General features: G+C 35.4%; 4 protein-coding genes across 4 annotated transcripts; 3 read left to right on the top strand and 1 right to left on the bottom strand.

The window, feature by feature from the left end:
* The first annotated feature begins 4,577 nt into the window (after window positions 1–4,577).
* On the top strand, window positions 4,578–6,790 carry LOC132125420 (uncharacterized). Its single transcript, XM_059536812.1, has 2 exons — window positions 4,578–6,159; window positions 6,635–6,790. The coding sequence occupies exons 1-2, from the start codon at window positions 4,624–4,626 to the stop codon at window positions 6,788–6,790; spliced, it is 1,692 nt and encodes a 563-aa protein (XP_059392795.1). The 5' UTR covers window positions 4,578–4,623.
* Window positions 6,791–11,310: 4,520 nt separating this feature from the next.
* Window positions 11,311–14,877, bottom strand: LOC132125419 (armadillo repeat-containing protein 10-like). Its single transcript, XM_059536810.1, has 6 exons — window positions 14,492–14,877; window positions 14,124–14,269; window positions 13,888–14,022; window positions 13,451–13,627; window positions 13,303–13,374; window positions 11,311–12,243 (listed from the first exon to the last, which is right to left on the bottom strand). The coding sequence occupies exons 1-6, from the start codon at window positions 14,736–14,738 to the stop codon at window positions 11,992–11,994; spliced, it is 1,029 nt and encodes a 342-aa protein (XP_059392793.1). The 5' UTR covers window positions 14,739–14,877; the 3' UTR covers window positions 11,311–11,991.
* Window positions 14,878–15,176: 299 nt separating this feature from the next.
* On the top strand, window positions 15,177–20,981 carry fbxl13 (F-box and leucine-rich repeat protein 13). Its single transcript, XM_059536263.1, has 20 exons — window positions 15,177–15,350; window positions 15,564–15,667; window positions 15,758–15,845; window positions 15,945–16,012; window positions 16,131–16,285; window positions 16,434–16,543; window positions 16,616–16,714; window positions 16,789–16,884; window positions 16,957–17,244; window positions 17,331–17,431; window positions 17,530–17,659; window positions 17,866–17,964; window positions 18,069–18,189; window positions 18,273–18,435; window positions 18,719–18,838; window positions 18,913–19,039; window positions 19,131–19,214; window positions 19,334–19,468; window positions 20,072–20,235; window positions 20,387–20,981. Exons 1-20 carry the CDS (start codon window positions 15,273–15,275, stop codon window positions 20,463–20,465), a joined length of 2,409 nt encoding a protein of 802 aa, XP_059392246.1. The 5' UTR covers window positions 15,177–15,272; the 3' UTR covers window positions 20,466–20,981.
* A 576-nt stretch (window positions 20,982–21,557) lies between these two features.
* si:dkeyp-93a5.2 (prostasin) lies at window positions 21,558–23,243 on the top strand. Its single transcript, XM_059536420.1, has 5 exons — window positions 21,558–21,778; window positions 21,909–22,077; window positions 22,162–22,430; window positions 22,503–22,648; window positions 22,816–23,243. The coding sequence occupies exons 2-5, from the start codon at window positions 21,980–21,982 to the stop codon at window positions 23,032–23,034; spliced, it is 732 nt and encodes a 243-aa protein (XP_059392403.1). The 5' UTR covers window positions 21,558–21,778; window positions 21,909–21,979; the 3' UTR covers window positions 23,035–23,243.
* Window positions 23,244–23,976: the final 733 nt, after the last annotated feature.

Here is a 23,976-nt window from a genome sequence, read left to right as displayed (position 1 = left end):
CCAAGTATTTTATTTGTTAATTATTATTTAATGTTTTCAAAATTTTTAATTGGTGTTACTTTGATTTTGAATCTCAAATTATCATTGTGGTTTCAGATTTTTGGTCCCTGCTGTATGTTTTCATTGTGTAACTTTAGAAATCAATATTATTGCTGAACATATATGAGATTTAATTGTCTCTCTTACAGGGAATGAGAGTATTGTACTAAGTTTTATTTATTTCCTGTAGGGCATTTCTGCATGCATGGTAAATATAAATTTTTGACTATTGTATAAACATTTGCATCATGTTTTGAAGACGCCAGTATTGGGTGGATTTTGCTTTGTTGAAATTGAGAACGCACACTTTTTTTTTTTTTTGTCTGCCTAGCTTTATGTGGGGAAGGACTTCTGTGACAATTTGTCATTTATTTGACATTGTTCAAATGGCTTTATGTGTTAATCCTTATTAGAAGTGTATGTTATTGGGTATATTTATTATAAATCGAATCAAATTGCTAATTGTTTTGTGATTTTTTTTTTATTTTTTTTTTTTATCCATATAAAGTTATCTTCGAACAAAATCCCAGCAGTCTGCTTTGATAAATAAGATGATTAATTAGCCAGCAAAGAGTAATTTGACAAATGGCCTTTTAACAGTTGAGCAGATGCTTCAGATTACGGTCTGCTGGTATAAAGCAGCAAAACACCAGGGCCCGTATTCATGAAGATTCTAAGAATCCTCTCAGAAAACTCTTAATTTAGCTTAAAAACTTTTACGTAGGAGTCTTAGCATAAAAGTGAATCGGGACCGATCTGAGAGCAACTCTGAGTAAGGAAAAGACAAAAACTTTCATCTTTGTGAGGAGGCGGGGTTGACCCCGTTGCTATGTATGACACAATCTTTTGAAGACTGTGATTGGTTGGTTGTCCAAGAAGGAAAAAAAGAGTGATTTTAAGTATAGAGTCTATTCTAATTCTCACTTTGAATTTACATGCGTAATTTTTCCTACTTGACCGTTCTCTCTCTTTCTCTTTCTCTCTCTCTCTCTCTCTCTCTCTCTCTCTCTCTCTCTCTCTCTCTCTCTCTCTCTCTCTCTCTCTCTCTCTCTCTCTCTCTCTCTCTCTCTCTCTCTCTCTCTCTCTCTCTCTCTCTCTCTCTCTCACACACACACACACACACACACACACACACATTATATGTTTGTATACAAATCCTTTTTTTATTTACATGCTTATTTCCTATAAGGTATTTGATTGGCTTAGAATGATAAACATTTTTCCACTCTATCCAATTACAGTGATTGCTGTCCTATTTAAGGGTTTGGTTTTAATGTATCAAACATGGAATCAAAACCAAGAAGGGCGAGAAAGCCAAACTGGACAGAGGAACAGTGTTTACTGTAAGCCCAGTTAGTGGATGAACACAAAGCCATTCTTAAAGGAAAATTTGGGCCGGGTGTCACAGCAAGGGACAAGAAGCAGACATGGAAGCGTATAGCACAAACTATCAACGGTTCATTCCCCCTGCTTGTGCGCACCTATAAGCCTGCTATATTCATAAATGCAGTTTTTTTTGAGCCTGCAATGTGGAAATGTCCAGTGGAAACGAAATGAACTGCGACACAATAAGATGTTCTGAAAGTGCTGTAATTGTTTGTGTGATCACTCTGCTTACAGAACGTTGTGACAGACCCAAATTATCACTATTGCATTGTTGGATTTTCCCAGTTGCCAAATATCGTAATGTAGTGATTAATTTCTGGCGCTATGGCATTTCTGCGCTGTGTCGGAGATGTTAGCACGTCTCTAATAAGATCAGTCACAAACATGATCCCTGCACAATCTAATCTATAGCATCTTATTAACTCACTGTCATCCATTGTCTGCAACACATTTCTTCTGCCTCTTCGTCTTTCTGCCATTTTCTCCTCTGCTAAAGAAACTCTTAAGCCTCTTAAAAGTCCTCGTCTGTGCACCTAACAAGTTCGATCTTAAGACCTTTTTTAAGGGTTAAGATGCTTTCTGAATTACTTTTTTCTTTACTAGGATTTTTTCCTTAATTTTAAGAGTAAACGCCCACATTTCTAAGAATTTTCTTAGAATTTAGTCACTAGGCACTTTTTGCATTAAGATTCTTTATGAATACGGGTCCAGGTTTTAGCTGTAGGCTTCATTTAAAGCTGGTAACATGATGGTCTGATCAGCTCTTAAGCTCTTCAGCCATGGAGACCATCACTACAACAGACAGCCATGACAGTGCAACCTACCATATTTCCACATGTGGGCTACAGCATACTTTATGCTCATGTTTATGAACACAATACTTTCTGTGTTTCATCAACTTGTTGGTGATTGCTGTGATGCTTAAGAACATGCATTTTCTCAAGGCGATGAACGTTATCATTCTCAGTCTGGCCGTGTCAGATCTTATGATTGCCCCCTGCGGCTCTGCCATCGTCACCATCAAAAATTACCAAGGATCTTTCTTTTTAAGGGGTGCATTCTGTTTTTCAAGATTTTGCTGTGAGCTATTTTGGTGAGTACTGATTTGGAGGGATCATGGTTATTTTATTTGTTTTATGTTATATGATGTGTCCAAATATGTTTATTTCCTATCAAAGGACCCACTATGAAATGGTATATAGTGCTGGCAGCTATATTCATGTGGAAAGAAAAACCATTTAAAATGTGTGAATAATATTAATAATAAATATTTATAATATTAATATAAAATGTTTAATGCTACATTTATTAAAATTCATTATTAAATATTATTTTAAATATATAATTATGTAAAAATGTAAAGACCCATTCAAAATGTGTGTGAAAAATAGACGGCATTTAATAATAACTGAAATTAAACATTTATAATGTTTATATAAAATGTTTATAATATTTATATAGTTTAAATGTACTACTTAAATAGCTTTTTATATTAAGGTTTTTATTTAAAATGCGTGAGAAATGCTTTTTAAAAATATTTAATTATAGCAGTTAATATTTTTAATGTAATGTTAAAGAAATTATATACAATTTAAATACAACATTTAAAAATATCAACATTTAAAAACTTGGTATTAAAAGCTATTATTCTAAATATATATATTAAATTATGTAATACTAATATATATATATATATATATATATATATATATATATATATATATAAAATTTAACAAAGTTTCAGGTATGAAATAACATTAAATGTTTAATACTAAAATATAACATTATATATATATATATATATATATATATATATATTTAAAACCACATTAAATAAATGACTTTTATGTTAAGGCTAGTATTTTGACATTACTTGGCTGCTATGATTATATTATCTCTACTAATACCTAAATAATTAAAATACTATTTGTAAAATATAATAAAGTGCTGATTAATCTCAATTTCTGACCAGTTTTAGATTTCAGAGTGACCAAAGACCAGCCCCATCTACAATCCCATCATCTACTTCCTTACTAACAAACGGCTGTGTTTGCTGTGACAGAGTGTATTCACTCATGCTTGTTTACAGTATGATATATTAGGCCTATTGCACAATGAAACGCTGAAATCTTTCTCTGAATTATGTTTGTCCAGTTTCAAGAGTGGTCTCTGGAAATCCTGTCCTGTGGGCGATACATCCCTCGTCATCACACTGGTGGAGCTCTAATGATGTGCTCAACACAGAAGAGCTGAAGCAGGATTAATCCAGTCTGGACTGATTATTCACACATTAAATTGATCAAAAAGGACCATTTATAATGTTACAAAAATCTATTTTGAACATCCTATTCATCAAATTACCACGACTTCCACAAAAACATTAGGCAACAAAAGTGTTTTCAGCATTGATAAGAAGAAATGTTTTTTGAGCAGGAAATAATATTGGAGTGATTTGATCATGTGACACTGAAGACTGAAACTGAAAATTCAGCTTTACCATCATGAATATATAATTACCTTTCATAATACATTATTTTTGTAATATTTTTGTTTAATATACACCATTTTTCTGTTATTTTTAATCTATCAGTTAAACAGTTACAAAATCAAATGTTACAAATCTAAATAAATTTAAAACAGCCAAAATTATATATAATTACTATGAATGCAGAGCAGTAACCTGACAAAATAAAAAGAGCGCATCTTAATCCCAGATTTAGAGTAAAACCTTTGCCAAATTAATCTCCTCAAAATGAGATTACTGATCGCTATGACAACAAGAGCATAAACTGCATCTTTAATCAAAGATCAGTTCTAATTATGACATTCTATTATTCGAAATAAAGCCTTTTTAAAACTAGAATAAAGATATTTAAAATTTAAAGTAGAATTTGAGAATTTTGATTAAATAAAAAATATCTGGCAGAAATAAAGGGGAAAAAATCATTAAATCAGCCCTTGTTCTATAATTGGCGTTGTTCCTGTCAGAAGAACTACGAGTAAATTGCCTAAAAAAGAAAAAGCATCCCCGGTGACCATGAGCCCTGCAGGGTGTTAATTGAAAAACGCAAACAAATGGAGAACCATAGTGATGATGAGGGAGAGAATAAAGGGGTTTATTACTACAGGCTCTCAAAAAACAGAAGAGCAGATATGGAGTGAAAGGTGCGACTTTATTCCTGGAAATCAAAACTGGAGATGAGAAGTAATTTCACCAATGTTTGGGGACAAGTGAACAGCACATGGCAAGACACTATAGAAGTTGCGTTTGTAATTGCCAATTGTCTGGTTTTGCTGGTCACTTTGCACGTTGGATTTCTCGCAAACTTGTTCGTGGCGTGGGCCGTGCACCACCAGAAGTCTCTCCAGACGTCCAACAACGCTCTCCTGGTGAATCTGGCCGTTATTGACATCTTGCGATGCGCTATTGATTGTCCATTGCTTCTCAGTGTCGTTTTGAGCGCTCGCGACACGCGAGACCTCGGCGATCTGTTCTGCAGCGCGCAGATCGCGTCGTTTTCTCTCATCTGTTGCATGCAGTTGCTCACGCTGGCGTGCATCAGCGCCGAGCGATATCAAGCCATTGCACATCCGTTTAAAAATGCCGAGCGCAGAAAACGGATAACGGCGTGGATTGCGTTGACATGGCTGTTTCCCATCTCCATATCGGTCATTTGCGTGGTTTTCGCGAAAGACTCGCCGGTGTACGTCAGATGCAGAGGTTTGCGCGTGGACACGTTAGACTCGTATGACACGTTTGGAGTTTACATTTTGACTCCCGTCTGGTGCGTTTGTTTGACGCTCATTATTGGATTCTACGGCCGTATTTTCTTTTTAGTCAGAGCGCACGGTCGGAAAATCTTTGATAAGGGGTCGCTTCCACCACCAAAGAAGAAGAAAGATAATACAGAGCACAAAAAAGAAGAAAAAGCTGATATTAAAAATGATGCAGAAAAACAACAAACATTCAAAAGTGACAATTTAAAACCGAATCAAAATGAGTCACATGAAGAGAATCCACTGGATTTGCATCCAACATCTGATGAACTTACCACATCATTTAGGAATGAGTCCTTGGATATAAACAAACCAGATCTTGCCAATGAAATACCCAGAGAAACCAAAGTCACCTTTATAGATGAACTTTCCAACGAAGCACCACAGGTTCAAGAAGTTCGTGTGAAGCCAAACGACCACCAACCTACTTCTGAAGAAAGTTCTTCATTAACTAATGAAGAAGACGAGGAGGGTGGTGTGGTACCAAATGTGCAGCACGATGTTGCTGCAGAACGTTCTCAGTCATCAGTAAAAGGAGAAGATGGGGACCAACTAGATCATACTTTAGAAACTTTTCCTCCTCCAGCTACTGAAGAATACAGTACTGTTAAGTCAAGCCCTTCACAAGATACTACTGAAGTAACTTCTCCAGCATCAGGGAATGGAGATAAAGGTGCTGATAAGCAAAGTGTTCCTCAAGAAACGGCTGCAGAAACTTCTCCTGCATCGACCGGAGAAGCCACAGCTGCTCCACAGGAGGAGGAGGAGGAGGAGGAGGCGGCAGGTGCCGTCTGTATGATGCCATCTCTCGCCCAAAGAGAACGAGGGAACGCCAAGAAGGAGAGCAAACTGGCCAAGCGCTCCGGATACATCATCTTCACCTTCCTCATATTTTGGATCCCGCTGATTGCGACAGTGGTTTTAAATCACTTCTTTTACCAAAACGACAATCTAACAGTAAGTTAGATGTTTACTGATGTTTACTAAATGTTTACTGATTTGTATCAATTTAACGTTGGAGAAAATAGTTTCTATGCCTCTTTCAACCAGATTAGCTCTTTAACATCTACCATTCACACCAAAAAAATGTATAAATAATGAAATAACAAATAAAATAATGAATTAATAAAACGTGATTAAAATAAGACTTTGTTAACTAATACTTAAAACTGGAAAAATAAAACTTAACTCTGGGTGATTTAAGTCTCAGTGTCTTGCGTATCAAGTAAATGTATCTTGTTTTAAAGATGTATTAAATTTAGATAAATTAATAAAACAAACGAATAGATCAAAAAATACTGATTATTGATTACATAAATAGCCTAGTGTTTTTATTTATTATTTGCTTGTGTGCAGTCTGTTGGTCATATTGCCAAGTCTAATGGTTTATGATGTTTATGATGTCTTGGCACCTGTATTTAATGTATTTCAGGTGGAGGTTTTTCGGGAGCTGGAGGTTTTAACAGTGTCTTTGGTCTGCATGACATCCCTCACCAACCCGATCATCTATGCTGCGGTCAACCCTCAGTTCCGCACAGAGTTTCACAATCTGAAGACAAAATGGAAAGCGTTTTTTACATATTCATAGTTTATATGTACTTGTGGGGTTGTCAAGAGCTGAGATCCCAACACTACGTCAAGCGGCTGTTTAATTAAACAAGTTTACCAAACAAGCCAGGTTCATTTCAGTTAGTCTGACTTATTGTCAGTTGATTTGGTTCAAAATAAGTCAGACTAACTGAAATAAGCCTGGCTTATTTGGTAAACTTGTTTTATGAAACAGCCCCCTGATCTGTTTATTTGTGTTGTGTTGTTGTATGCTGTTGGCCACAAATTGAATTAGATGATGCTGTCTTAAATCTTAAGAAATGCTAAGACTATTAATAAATTTAAACCGATGTTATGAATAATGTTTGTAAACAGCTACATTTTGGTAACAATGAAATACAGTTTAGCCTATTACATTACATTTTGTAAGACAATGTTCAGCCTTGACCTTTGAAAAAAAATGTTTTCAATTAAGATTGAGCATATTGTGTTCTTTGATTTACTTTTCCGTTTATATGATGAAAAATTATTGATATGACTAATAAAATGTGAAATACATATTTTATAACCATGTATAAGTTGATAAAGCAATGATAAAGAAAAAATGTGATATATGTGATAAAATATGTTTTGCCCTCAGAGATTGACCAGAGATTTATCTTAAATTTCATGTATAAATATATAAGATATAATTCAACCAGAAATTTTTTTAATTAAGTCTTGTTAAAACAGTTCAAAAATACTTTTTAGACAGTTATTTAATATAGACATTAACAAACAAACTGGTAACTGCAACAGATGAAAATGTTCATGAATATTTATAGTCTAAGACAAAAAGTAAGTCTAATGTTAATCTGAAAAAAGTAAACAATGTTTCATAATGTAAATCACATAATAATTTATTCATGTGATGGTAAAGCTGAATTTTCAGCAGTTATTACTCCAGTCTTCAGTCACATGATCATACTAATATGCTTGTAACGTTGACAGTTGTGGGAAGCCATGTACACTGTAATGCAAGAATGCAATCTTTTGGTAATCCATTTCACAAATTAACGTATTTTCCCAAGATTTGTGCATCAGACATTTTTTTAAGACCGTACTAAATTAAAATGAATTTTTGTGAGTATTAATAAACTCATGCATCTGTGTGTTTTGGTAATATGTTTTTGGTAATATGTGGAAATAATGTATTTTCACAATTTATTTGTACTAGGTATTGTGCAACATGACATCAAAATCAACTATATTTACCTTCTATAATAAAATATTAATAATCTTCATAATACATACATTAAATTATGTAAATGGATCTAATTTAGTACATAAATTATTATTATAGAAATTAATATATTCATGTAGTCAAACTATAAATAATGTTGATCTTAATAGACTGTCATATTGTTCACAAAATTTACAGAAAAAAAATCATACATTTTCATCAAAATGTAATGCTTCTTTTTTATTCCTCATATACCATTTAAATATTTAGAGAGTTTTTCCCATCAATGTTTGCCACCAAAACCTGCTTGAAAACAGTCATTTTTGCTGACACTGGTGGCCTTATTCTTTAACTTAGATTATACTTCTTTAAAATTAGATTATATTATTATATTAAATTGCATTATATATAAAATCAATTCCCACCCTATATTATTCCTACTTTAATCGTTTCACTTAAAGTGATGTCACATAATTTAAGTTAAATGTGTCACAGTGTTATTTCACGTCGTCTTTAATTACTAGAGCAGGAGAGAAGTGTAATAACAAGCTAATTTTTGCCACCTCGTATCACATGACATCTTACCTCCTATTGATATGAAGAGCAGAGAGGAGCTGACCCCTGCAGAGCGACTGCTAAACCTCTGCTCCTGTGCCTGAACCCTGTGATTATCATACAGATCCCCTGAGAGCGACACACACACAAATATCACAGTAATGCATTGCACATTTGGCAGATTTAAGATCCTCTGTGCTGTACCAGATTTCATACTGGTATGAAGAGGATGCAGCCCAGCAGGGTTCCAGTGAGAGCCACCTTCACGATCTCCTGCAGGCCCTTATTCCCCTGGTGAAGACCTCTGAGCAACGCCGTGATGTCAAAGGTCAACTCTGTGGTGGAGCCGAAAGTAGCGTACACCACGGCACTGACAACAAAGTTATTCTGAGTGGAAATACTGAGAATAGACATGACAACAGTGTTGCTGTCAAAAGTATTTGTGAGGTTCTTGTGTTGTTCTGGTGTAGCTGCTCACCTTGCAAAGCCCATGACGATGTATTACGAGAGAGGAATGATGGAGCTGACTGCTGTGGCAAACCACCAGTCCACCAAGAGGCCACAACTTTTTTTTAATAAGTTTAAAATTGAACTAAATTCAAATGTTAAAAAGTTTGGGATAAATAGGTTTAAAAAAATTACAAAAAAAAAACTGCTTAATAAATAAATACTTAAATTTAGCAATGATGCATAAAAACAATCAAATGTGAAAATAAAGACTTTTATAATGTTACAAACTCTGCTCTTTTTACAATCCGTTTATCAAAGAATCATGAAAAACTGTCTCATGGTTTCCATAAAAATAGTATCCAGAACAAATGCTTTCAACATTGATAATACGGATAATTGATAATTTTTGAGCATCAAATCATTATATTAGAATGATTTCTGAAGGATCATGCGAGGCTGAAGACTGGAGTAATGCTGGGAATAAATTACATTTTAAAATATATCAAAAAAGGAAGTTCAAAAACATTACCAAATCTTACCGACCCAAAACATTTTAACATTGTTGTGGATGTGGTATAAAACTGACAACATACTTCTGAATATCAGTATTAAATATTTGTAGATTGATGTTGAGTATACTAACAGCAAAAACAATGATCCCATCCACTGTATATTTATAGTAGTAGTAGTGGAGTTTTCCAAATGGCCATAGAAAATAGCAGGACAACCTCCATCAGAGTTTCACTGAAATAAAACTGTGGCACATTTGCAATCCAGAGAGAGATACTACAATGTATCAGTACTTATTTAGACAAATTCTTACCATAAGGGATGCCTAAAACTGTGAGGAGCATTAGGAGTCCAACAAAAACATAAACCAGAGAGATCCACCAGCCGAAGAGAAACATCTAGAGAACGTTGCCACAAGTGAACAATAAACCCACAGTGTCCGACCTGTCCTGAAAGGGATGCTCTGTCACATGACTCTTGCACTTCCTGGATCCGAACTTAAATTAATAGAACAGAGCAACATCAGCATCAGCAATATGCAAAATAAAACTGGACATATGTGCTCAGTGCACATTTACCCTATAATTATTTGCAAGCCTTTGGGCCTCTACTTCATTTTCAGCACTTATGCTGGTCTTGGACGAGTTCTTATCTCATATTTCTTCACCGAAGCTGCATGCTGTAAAGAAGTTGGAAGTAAAGACAAAACAAGGGTTAGTAGCATCATGTTAGAAAACAAGAAAAAAAAAAAAAAACACCCTTGATTTAATGAAAAGTGCATGTGTTCTCACTTCTCTGCGGGTGTTTCGTTGTGTAGGAGCCGCTTGTTTGCAGGAAACAGGAGTGAGTGTGAGCATCGCCGACTTCTGAGTGAACGTGAGCTACACAAACCCTGTCACAGCATGAACCAGCCTGATGAAACCTAGAGAACCGCTGGACAATCTGATGAAATCATGGTTTATTATTAAGCATTCAAATCTATTTGGTTTTATTTAAATTATCATGTTTTCAAAATATATTTATTAGAATTCCTTAAAACCGGCAGCACATATCTGTTAATAGTGACAAAAAAAACATGTTAACATTAATTTAATGTAAAAAAAAAAGTTTATTGTAAATAAAACATTAAAGAACATGGTTCAAATATTTCTTACATGCAATAAATTGCATTCAATTATAAATATCTCAAACTGGTTACGGTGTATTAGATACATACACATTGGTTTATTAGTAGTTACTTAAGTGTGACTGACAAATATGCATCATGTAAATTTGATCCTGATTCATTTACATCCAGGATAAATTATAATACACGTTCAAATCCATTCATGTGAAATACAACAGACAGCCATTCATGTCACGTGAATTTATGATCATGTTACATCCATTGTTGCATATCAAAAGTCCGAAGTAACTGGAACAAAAGGTGTAACGGTCTGTTTTAATAAAATAACACACTGCACTGTTGACAATTCAGGCCAGTGGATTCTTTTTAGTTCTTCAGTTTACATACAATGGCTTTACTTATTTGTATTATTGTTGTTTACCTTGCTTTTCTTCTTCGCAGCTCTAGATTCAGTGTCATTTCAGGACATGCTCTTCTCTGTCATTCCACAGTCTCAGTCTCGAATGACAGACAGTTCTTCAGTAATCAGCCTCATGTGATTCAAGTGCACTTACTCTGAGCCACCGTGATGCCAGACCTTGCTAAATATGTGAGCAAACTGGACTGACAAACAAACCCCAAACAAGCAAATCTCTCTAAAAAAAAAAAAAGGTAAAACTTATAAAAAATGAGACACATTCAATAAACAAAGGTTATTAAAATGTAAATATTTATTTTAAAGAACTTCCACAAACCTGATATAAAAGCCAAAAAGCATTCCAAAAAGAAATCATAGCAAATATTAATCACTGTTTTATATTTGCCTTATAAAACAATATTTCTTAAATAATGCATCGCTCGCTGGCCATGTCAATATCATCATCAAGCATAAGAAAACAGTCACAGTACAATCAATGCACACATTCTGTAAAAATAAGGTTCCTGGGTCATTACTACATCAGCGTAACCTGAATAACTTTTTTTAGTAGTAAACTTCACTTGCATTATGCAGCACTGAAGTAACACTTATTTTTCAAGGCATTAAGATTTCTAAACATGCTGAGATGTTACAAGAGTCCTTTCCACCACTAGTCTGGATATCCAAAGCACTTAGTGTGGTCAGAAAAAATATCTGAACTCACTTGGCAAGAAAATGTTAGGCATTGAAGATGTCTCAAAGGTTCTCGAACGAGGTCTGTGGTGTTCACAAATGTCTATTATATGAACAGAAATCACTCAAAATGCCGGAGGGAGTCATTTCTCATCCATTACCAGTAGATATCAACACTGTTCCAGCAAGGGTTGAAGCTACAGTAGGTTGTTAGTGCAGAGCTCTAGGTAAACAAGCTTCTACACAATGAAGAACGGGTATATTTGGTAAAAAATGTTCTGTAAGAGCTTATGTGAGGAGTCTGGCCACCTGTGACTTCACCTCCTCATCTGGATGGGACAGCAGCAGGGGCAGTTTACGGTGCAGCTGAGAGGAGCTGTCCAGTAAAACACAGTACAGAGAGTCCTGCCGCCTCCTCAGAGCTTCAGCCACCTGAGCAGAGGGTCTCCACGCACGCAGATTCCCTACGAAAAACAGCAGGCGGAGAAGAACAGACGTGCTTGTGCAGCAGTCAAACAACAAAATCAGGGACGCTGGAGCCTGTGAACAGATTTACAAGTAAATGGAGGAGCTTGTGCCAATATATAACAGCTCTTATAACTAAGAGGAGAACGCAATTATGGCTGCATGATGAATCAAGATAGAACCAGAATCGCAACGTGGCTTAGTGTGATTATCCAATCACAAAGATTGTGATTTATATAAATAAATAAATATATATTTGAGTTTTTCAGAGTGCTAGCTGCAGTTTAACGTCAAAATAAATAAAATTAAGATGGCCATAATTTGTAAGGCTTCACAAATTGCCCGAAATTTTTTTATATGCTGATATAAAATGATGTTATCAGAATAAAATTAATTATTAAAATAAAAGTTTTTTTTCCCTAAACGCAAATTTTTATTTCACTATGAAATATTAAAATATATTTCTATATATTATTATCGCAATAGTAATACAATATAGGACTAAATTAAAATCTTAAAATAATATTAATATTAACAATAGTAATGATACATTATTTTATTCTCATGTTGACATATTATAATTATTATTAAATAAAGATGAGACACAAAATAAATATTACTAATAATAAATATTACTTTATTAAATAAAATAAGAAACATTACTATTTAAATATTCTACTGTGAAATGAAGCAAATAAGTATTTAGGAGAATCTGATAATAATATTGATAATCATAATGTGAATTTATTTTATTTTCATGTTGATTACAAATTCATTCAAATCTGGAAAAATTGTAAAGCCATACAAACAAGCACAGCACGCCTTTTTTTAAATAATAATCTTATTTTAAATTTTTATCTGAAGAAAAATCACAATAATATTCTTTCGTCAAATCGTGCAGCACTAAACTAAATCATGACCACAGAGTGGCCTTAAAATAGACATATGCATCAACAGCGGGCAATGAGAAAAACTAGGACACCTAGCATCCAAGGCGATTATTTATAGATTTATCTATTTATAATCATATTGTGTTGGTATGACTGAATATTCACTGAAACCAGCTGCACTGGATCTCACTTACAAAACAGTGAAAGCATTACAGCAGAAACCCTAAAAGACATGCTTGTTCACCTGAGCTTGCACAATATCGTCCATCAGATCTGGATTGGAGGAAAGATTCACCAGGACCTTCAGGACCTGGATCTGCAGGAACAGATTCAATCTTCAACACATCTGCTTGTGTAAACACATCACTGAATACGTTCCTCACGTTAATCACCTGTAGGACTTCACTGCTCACTACGAGTAGTGATAGGAGGAGGGTGATGGAACTCTTCATCAGATGCTGGTGATTATCCGTGACTGACAGATTAGTGAGCAATCGGAGCGCTGCCAGCTGAAGGTCAGAGTTCACCGGCGACATCTCAATCATCTGCATCACCGACGAGACGTATATCTGACCAACAACAACAGAAACCAGTGTAGGCATAGTATCCATGGTAGAGCGAAAGAAAAACAGATTCCAAATGTCATTTATATATTATTACAGCATTTATTAATACTTTGAATTAGCGTTTTTTATATTTTAATATAGTTTTCATTTGTATTCAAATCAATTTTTATTAAAATTTTCATTCAATTTAGACATTTTGTTGGCAAATTCTCATTTAGAGTTTTTACGTTTAATTCTGTCCATCTAAATAAATAACGCGATACCTTCAGCTGCTCTTGATTGCGGATATTCATGCTCAAGTTGTTCAGAGCGTTCAGAGTCTGAACACGGATCTCAGGCGAAGGGTCTGAGAGGAAGCCTGCTATGATGTGAAGGCCTCCGAATTCTCGCAGAAGATCCTAACCAAGAAAAGCAAAAGATTACTTTAAATATGCTGCATCATCAAGTCCAAAAAAATACGTCTAATGCATAATGTCTAGAAGACAGAACATCAAATGACCTGGTTTACTGTAAAGGCAGCAGCATTTCCTAAAGTCACGAGAACTTTCCTCCTCTCTTCTAGGTTTGGGCTGCTCTGTAAAAGCGAGAGAAGCATACTCAGATGTCGAGGCTCCAGGCTGGCAGCAGATTTGGAGAAAATATCACCTTGTGAGAAGACAAAAACATAAAGAAAGGTTTGTATGAAGAAGACATCTACTTCTGTTAACAAATCAAGAACCTAGGACAATAAAATGAAGTTGACACACTGCCTTTATTTACTCACTGTAATGTACATGATTAAAAACACACCCTTCAAACTTATACAGAGCTGTCAGGAAGCAAGACTTTATATAACACATCCAACCAATTCAATGTAATTTAACTTACTAGATTCAGTATACGCTGTAGGATCCAGATTATCACTCTTACTGACAACTTTAAATCCAGACACTTTGGCCATCAGGCTTCCAGGCTGAATAGTCACACTTTTAGCAGACTTTTTTCTGTTTACTCCCGCATCTCCAGCGCGACTGAAGACTAGTTTATAAATGCCATACGAGGCTCCGGCTCCTGCTACAATCCCCAGCAGAGCCTTCACGCTACACAGGCGGGCTACGACAGTGTCGTCTCCCATTCTGCGATAGGGGCAGCTTTCATATGTTTTCACATGGTCCTTGTCCGACAGGATAAATAATACAGATACAAACAGTTCCTGATCATTTTACCCGTCACTACTGTTTCCTCAGATCTGCGTCTATTGCGTCAGTGGACGACCAAAACATTTCGCGGAGTTAAGTGTTGCTGTGTTGAGCGTTCATTAATGATTTTCTGCTTTTGAACGAATTACATTTCTATCATTATTGAATAAATAAAAATAACCATGCGATTTACAAATATTATTTGTTTATTTAAAATCCATCCATCCTTCTATTTAGCAATAAACAGTCTATAGCTAGCAATATAGGCTACAGTTATATATATTAACTTTATATTTTGCTATCGTTTCCTCCTGTTATTTCTCCTTAACAACCACTTGCTTAGGTTACCAAGCGACATGTGTAAATAGGTGTAAATATTGACAGAAGCTGCAGGAGTATCATATTTTGTGTTGCATTGACTGACTTCAGGAAATCATTAAACTAGCTCTTCACCTGGAGCCGTCGTCTTTATGATGATTTCTCTGCAAGATTCAGATCCAATTATACGAGACTACATGATTAAACATTCACTTCCTCAGATATACAAGGTGAATTACATTAAATGTTATCTAATGATCGAATTACTTTATTAATAATCCGTTTAAGGAAATATGTAACTGCACAAAGAGGCTACATATTGTTAATAAAATAATAGGCTATTGTATTTTTTTTTAAATAAATGCTATTCATTTAGAGGATTTTTAGATTTAGATGACTTAATGCTATGCTTTAAAGATTTATTTATGTTGCATTTCAACCAGGCTTTACTTGCTGGGTTATGCATCTCATGCCCTGAGGATCCTTTGCTCTTTATAGAGGAGAAGATCCTATCTATCCTTGAGGATCATGATTTTGAGATCTGCTGGTAGGTGTGATTCTTCACATGTATGGCTCAGCAAAATGGTTTTAATACAGTAAATAACACCTCTAAGATGTAAACTTTTTCTGAATTCAGGCACACATTTATTGACAAAGACAAACAAATCTCCTCATTGGCAGGAGGCATTGTGTATGATATGTTTGGAAACCCAGAAGACAGCCTGGTAAAACTCTCTAAGTATTTTCATCGTTCAGAGTGAATGAGGGTTGTGTCTTCAACTCTTCATTTGCTTAAAGTCATTTATTAATTTCCCCTCTCACAGTGTCCGTCACATTTGTTAGAGAAAGTGTACTCCTGTTATCGCACCAGCCTGACCAAAATGTGTTTCACGTGAGTGTCAAACCTATAGACTGTAAGAGTCACACAACAGAAAACAAAACCTGCTTTAGCTAAAAAAAACACTGTGTCTGTATGTCAACTAGCTTTATGACTTACGTTTTATGTTAAGGGGTTGGAAGGGTTATATTTCAAAGAAGAAATTGAAGGCTGCCAGACTCCTGGAGAGAATGGAAGAGGCTGAGATGTATCACAAACAGAGACGGATAAAACTGGCTTTCATCAAGTGGACAGCCTGGGTTCAGTTTCGCAAACGGAGGAAGAATGGTATTTAGCTTTTATGGGTTATAACATAAGGGAATATTATTCTTACATGTAATTCAGAAGTTTGAAGTATTTAGAAAATCCAGCTACTCAATCAAAACTTCTGTTAATATTCTTTCTAACACATAAAGGCATTTTTTATTTTATCCAGATGCCGTGAGGAAACTACAAAAAGTGCAGGAGTCTGTTCACTGCAGAAACTTCATCACAGCTTGGCGTCATGTTGTGCAGGACGCTAAAAGAACAAAGGAATACTTTAAGGTAGTTTTTCAGAACAGTCAAACACAAATGCACTGAACTCATGAGATGTTTTATGATTTATGTCTTGCTTAGAGGCTAGAGAGAGAATTACAAGAAAGCCAGAACTCAGGGAGACCAGAAAGTGATGGCCAGGACAGACTATCACTGCTCCCTAACAAGCTGTCTCTTAAGGTATCACTTAACTTCTGTGATGTTGCCATTAAATAACTGCCAATTACACAATTTTAATACACAATTTGCTTCAGATCTTCCAAAGTTTAGGTGTGCGTGAGCTCCTGAAATGTGCTCAGGTGTGTCGTTCTTGGAAAGCGATCACTCAAATCAGCTTGCTGTGGAATGAGGTCAGTGCAGCTCGCTTTAAAACTTTTAAATATAAATCTAGGTAGTATAACCTGTAAAATGTGTTTCCGCAGATCGATTTCTCCCTTGAGGCCAGCTGGATCACAGATCAGACTGTGCAGAGAATACTGCATGTGCATCGCGTCTATGTGATCTCTGTCAACTTGTGCGGTTGCGCACTGGTGCAGGAGTCGAGTTTTAGACGCATCAGTAAATTTACTTTAACCAGCCTTAAAAATTCATACATTTTTGATGCAATCAAAAATATGATAAGGACCATGCTTGTGTTTTTTTTTTTTTTTGTCAAAGGTCAATGCAGAAATCTTCAAGAACTTGATCTCAGTGAATGCTCACATCTTAATGCAAGTAGAATAAAAACACACTGTTACAATTTTACTGCTTTAAAAAAAAAATCTAATTCCTGTTTTGTTTGTAAACACACTGACAGGATGAAAATATGAAGATGATTTTAGAGGGATGCCGCTCTCTCCTGCATCTTAATCTGGCATTCACTCATGTTACTAATGCCACTTTAAGAGTCTTGTCAAGGTCCAAACTTCTTACATGCGTCTCAGTTCTTCATACTCTACACATGAGAGAAATGCTATATTTTTATGATGCTTATGGCATTGATTGTTATTTTAAAGATGCTGTCTGACGCTGCGGTCTCTGAGTCTCGCATACTGCACAAGTTACTCTGATAAAGGCCTGCAGTATCTGAGCACAGGAAAAGGCTGCCACAGACTCACGTATCTGGATCTCTCTGGGTGTTCTCAGGTGTTGACATGTATAGAATATAGAAACTAGTAATATTAGCTAATATTTTATCTAATGTGTAGGTGAATATATTAATATATAATAAAATAGCACTTCTATATGCACAAAACTTTAGTAGCTACTGTACCAGGTACTTTTTTGGTGCTCAGATTAAAGGATTGCATTATATGAATGTGGCATTACAGTTTTTATTTTCTACTGTACAGATATCTGTGGATGGATTTAAATATGTTGCTGAAGCTTGCAGCACACTTCAACAGATTGTGTTAGACGATCTCCCCACCCTGACTGACACCTGTGTGCAGGTACGTGTTATTAATATATGTACACTAACATCTATTAGACTTTAAGTTTAAAGTACATTTCTATTGTTAGTTGCTTGGTGATTGTTGTTTTTCTTTGCTGCAAGGTCTTAGTGGCCAAATGTCGTACGTTGGCTACGATTTCCATACTGGACTCACCGTATCTCTCTGATGTGGCTTTCAAAACAATGGCTGAAGTGACCAGCCTCACTAAGATCCAAATAGAAAGTTTGTATTTATGCGCTCAAATAGTGTGGCATGGTTAGAAAGACTAAATTATTCAAATAGAAACTGTGCATTCTGCATTGCAGGTAATAATCGAATGACGGACAGCAGCTTGAAGGCCCTGTGCCGGAGCTGTCTGAAGCTCAGCGAGATCCAGGTGTCTGACTGCACTCGCATGACTGATGCCAGCTTGAAGTCTTTAGGAAGTCTGACAAAACTGTGCAACTTAAATATCTCAGGCTGTATCAAGTAAGAGACGACCAACATGAATATATAGAAAAATGCAAATGCAGTGTCTCTCTGAGAACTTTTTTTTTCTTTTCTGTGGGGTGAAAGAAAAGAAAATGGGCCAAAAATATGATATATGGCACAGTATATATAAACACATAATATATTGTATTTATGGTTACTACTGGATATGCATTCTTAAATATGATTCTTAAAAAAATCTGTTTTGTTTAAAACTAATAGAATAGTTGCATTTAATTTATATTGTGTGTGTGTGTTTTAAATTTGTTTTGACCTGGTCTAGGGTCACAGATATGGGAATCCATTACATCACTGAAGGAGCATCTGCTGTGGAACTGCGAGAGCTTGATCTTTCCTACTGCCCAAAACTTACTGACCTTTCCCTGAAAAGAATAACTCAGAAGTACACACACTTTATACATAAAATATCAAATTCTTCTTACACGGAGACTGTTTGAATGTACATTTGTTCTCAAGATGTAGCAAGCTGACCCACCTGAGTGTGTGTTTCTGTGAGAACCTGACAGATAATGGATTTGAGTGTCTGGACAATTGTGCTTCTCTCGTCTCTCTGGACATCACAGGCTGCAAAATACATGACAAAGTACACTTTAGTATTTTATGCATAATATATATATATATATATATATAGCTGTAGTCAATACTGTTTTATTTTAAAGATGTGTCTCTCACAGGGACTAGCAGCCTTGGGAACTAACCACAGTCTGAGAAAACTGACCGCATCTGAATGTGTTTTCATAACAGATAATGGAATAAAGGTTTGGTTTCCCTTTTTATCACTTTATTGTGCATAAATTTGACTTGCAGTGTATTTACCGGCTGATTATGATTCATGTGATTATCACATTCACGTGATGATCTTTTTTGTCTTGTGCAGATGTTTTGCCAAAAGTGTAAAAGCCTGGAGCTTCTGGATGTGTGTCAGTGTGTGTGTCTGTCTGATCGAGCCATCAAAGCCCTCTCCTTCTTCTGCAGGACCATTGCCACAGTCCGAATAGCTGGATGCCCTAAAGTACTCCTTTAATTCAGTAATCGATAAATTCAACTTTTTATGATTTTTAAATCAAAATAAGAAAATCAACATTTCCAACAAATTGTTATGCTGATAATCCATATGGCAAAATATTTTCTAATATATTTTTTTTCTATTTTTTTGTATTTTGTACATATTCTCTACAAGTATACTTTTGAAAAATATCTTTTAAAACATACTAAATACATCAATATTTTTTAAGCATTTAAAAATATATTTTGCACTCTGTATACTTGAATCCAAGAAAATAAATTTCACAGTAACAGGAACATACTATATAATTAAAAAATATATACTTATTAGAACTATTATTACATATTATATACACACTACAGTAAATACATACTTTATTACAACATACAGTATATATAAAAAACAGCATAATTAAATCTATTTTTGATCTCTAGTATGTTAATTCATCCACATTTGCAGTTAGTCTAAATGTAAGCCCAACTATATATATTTTTTTGGCATATGCAAATATCATTTGTAATAAAAATGCATTCAATTCAATAAAAAAGTGGTCTCAGATCATTGGAGCATGGTAAATATCTTAACTGACTATATATTTTGTTTCTCCAGCTGACAGATACAGCAGTGAAGTACCTGACAAGAGTTGGTCACTTCCTGAAGGAGCTGGATGTGAGTGGCTGTCCTCTCCTGACTGACCGCACTCCTTCCCTTCTACTGTGCAGCTGTCTGCAGCTGCGGTCCATCAGCATGCTCTGCTGCAGGAACATCTCCAAGTATGACTCAGTGTTTGCCCTACACTTACTAATGACATCTTTGGCTTTAAGAGATTAGTGTACACGGCTAACACAGTGCATATTTATATTCATGTTGGAGATATTGCAGATTAAGTTGATATAGTGTTGATTTGTACCTGCCTCTTCTCAGACAGGCTGCTCTGAAACTGCAGCACCGTGTCCAACACTGGAAACACAGTAACGATGACGCCCCCTACAGTCAGGACTAACTACTACAGCTTGACCAGATCTGGACCAACTGGAGAAACAAGACATTACAAACTGACATTACCTACACTGTGGGGAAAAAAATGACATATTGTGTAATTTATCGGATTTCATAAGAAATCACTTTTTAAGCTTTTTTGCACAATTATGAATCTTTAGTTAATAAATATTGAAAAGTACTTATGCCACTGAATGGCCTGACAAAAAGGTTTGGAATTCCTTTAGCAAACCGAAGTTTTTTGGCATTGGTTATAAAAGAGGAAATGTTTTATAAAAATTGAAATTTATATAAACTAGAAAATATAGGTGGCTTCATATGCAGAAATGGACTGGAACTATTACATATTTCACGAACCCAGTTTCATAAGAAATAAAAGAATAAGGCATCAGTTTTGAAAAATACCAAACTTTATAATCAGGATTGAATATTATTTTGTACTCTCTTACTATTGTTTGGGTATTTTTATGACAAAGAAATACTGTGGGACCTTTGTTTTAATTAAATATGACATTTATATATTGAATCACAAAATAAAAATAAAAAATGTATTAAAAAACAGTAAAATATGATGGGTTATGTACCTTTTATTTAAATTACACAGGCTGTTCATGTCAAGCATGCAGTAAAGTGTATTTGCATAGCAGCAGAACACGCTATTGAAAAAGTAGGCGCTATTATTTATACATATTTATATAGCATACATATATACTTTCCCATAGAAACTCATGATTTTGCTACAAGACAAGGTGTAGCATGATAGAAATAAAATTAAAAGGAGAGATAAAGGAATAAAATATGATTGTGAAAATGGAGGACGAATATGCAAATAACATTCTTCATGATCAAACTAGCACAGACCCCCAAACTGCTGGAGAAGAGAGAATCTCGTGACGATGTGGAGGGTAACATGTGTGGCCATGCTCATGTTCGTCAAAGGTAGGGTCTTCCAATTGATTTGGTACTATTTTCACAAACTTTCAAACAGATCATAAATAACGCTACTGTACACGTCAGAGTTTGCTTGCGACATACTCTAAGCAGCTGTTGGATCACGATCTGGTTCTAATCTGGGGTGCATGGATCAAATCCAGATCCCATTTCCCCACATACCTGCCCAATAAAACAGAGGCCTATAAAAACGAAAAACCTTTAATTCAATTGCTTTTGCATAACATACATAATGTAAAAAAAAAAAGAGTTTTATATTATATTTATTAATTACTCCAAGCCCTGAACTGTGTGTTAAATTTGGGTGTTGCTGTAATCTTTCCCACCTTGTGTCTTATATTGCAGATTCTCGTTCTCATTTGAACGGTAAGAGCCTCTTTCCCTGGATGTCTTTAGAAAGAATGGCACAAATCTAAAAAGAAACACTTGAGTGATCTGATGATCGTAACTTTGTCTTGGGTGTCACTGTGAACAACTCCTCGCTCCTCTCTTTCAGTTTGTGGTCGTGCCCCTCTATACCCCCGTGTTGTGGGTGGTACAGACACACATGAGGGTGCATGGCCATGGATGGTTAGTCTTCACAGCCCCAAATATAAAGGCCATTTCTGCGGAGGTTCGCTCATCAGCAGTGAATGGGTGTTATCTGCAGCTCACTGTTTCGCTAGGTTAGAAGCACATGATCACACATTTCCACAAATATTAAAAACTGCTCTCTCTGTTCTTGTAATATTGTTGTTTTCTTCATTCAGCGTCAACACGTTCAACGTCTGTGTGTATTTGGGAAGGAGGACACAGCAGGGCGATCATGGGCATGAAATCAGCAGAAGCGTCAGTACGCTCCTCATTCACCCGTCCTACAACAGCGACACCTACAACAATGACATCGCTCTCCTGCGTCTGTCCTCTTCAGTCAGCTTCACCAACTATATTAGACCCGTGTGTTTAGCTGCAGAAAACAGCCACTTCCCTTCCGGCACCAGCAGCTGGATTACAGGCTGGGGACAAACCGCATTTGGAGGTAACACAATCATACACACACACACACACATCTGCTAACATCACAAACTGATGACTGTGTTTGTGTGTCCAGTGAATTTGTCTTATCCCGGGACTCTGCAGGAGGCTGTGGTTCCAGTGGTCATTAATTCTGAATGTAATAATCTGCTGGGTGCTGACCTCATTACAGACAACATGATGTGTGCTGGTTTACTGCAGGGAGGAAAAGACACCTGCCAGGTACAAGTTACTACTCATCTAAAAATGTGCTTTTACATCAGGAATGTGCTCAATTCAGAATTGCAGCTATTTCATTTTACATTCATAGTCACTGTTTGCTCAGATCACTGTTTTATGTTAAATAGTACAATATATAAAAAAGTCACTGAAAAACATGCTGTGTGTAGGGGGACTCTGGTGGTCCAATGGTGAGTCAGCAGTGTTCAGTGTGGGTTCAGTCTGGTATCATCAGCAGAGGTCATGACTGTGGTCAGCCCGGTGAACTTGGTGTGTACACTCGTGTGTCACAGTATCAGCAGTGGATCACCACCTCCACTGGCCAAAACATCCCAGGATTTGTCATCTTCAATCCCCTAGTCTCATGCCCTTCTGCCAGCCAAGGTTAAAATATATAGCCTTAAACATGTATATCTCACAGATACATAATATCATTTGTTTTTTTTACCTCTGCAGGTTGAGGTATAGTCATATAAAACACACTTACCAGTACTTCCAGTAACTGCAATGCCAGTACCCAGTGATCATCACAAACTGCACAAGTTCAAGATTTGTTGAAAATTAGTTTTCTCCAGGACTTACCATAGTTGTTGTAGGATGTGACTAACAAGATTAATTGTGAACATAATGCAGTATTTTATCAACAATTTTCTCTCATCTACTCACAATTAAACCCTATTTCTTTTTCTTTCTTTTTTTACCTTTTCTTCATTTTGCAAATATTAAGCACAGATCTTACACATCCAGTACATACAACTTTATATCAACATATAAAATGACAGTGTGGAAATTTCAAATGTTTTCAAGTGTATCAAGTGGCAGTAAAGACAATTAAAAGGTTACAAAATACTTCTATTTCAAATAAATTCTGTTTTTGAACAGATAATAATAATAATAATAATAATAATAATAATGGTTTCCACAAAAATACTAAGTAGCTCAACTGTTTTCAACAATGTTTCTTGAGCAGCATATTAGAATGATTTCTAAAGGATTATGTGACACTGGAGACTGGAGAAATAACTTTGCATCACAAATAAATCACCTTTTCAAAACAGATTCACATAGAAAAAAGTTGTTTTAAATTGTAATAATATAGAATATCACAATTTTCACTGAATTATTGATTTAAAAAATGCAGCCCTACAAACCGACCCCAAACTTTTAAACAGTAGTGTATATTCTGTAATACACATATTGTACAGTATGTTGCAATGTGTGTAAAAGCTTTTACCAAAATTGAAAAGTGCTTTAAAATTGCATGGTTAATTTCTTTCTTTTGTACAGTTGTTTCAATGCATTCTTTTTATCAACTAATCTGATATACTGTA

This window comes from Carassius carassius, chromosome 43, assembly GCF_963082965.1.
Source record: "Carassius carassius chromosome 43, fCarCar2.1, whole genome shotgun sequence".
Taxonomy (NCBI): Eukaryota; Metazoa; Chordata; class Actinopteri; order Cypriniformes; family Cyprinidae; genus Carassius; species Carassius carassius.
This window is presented reverse-complemented; position numbering and strand designations above follow the sequence as displayed.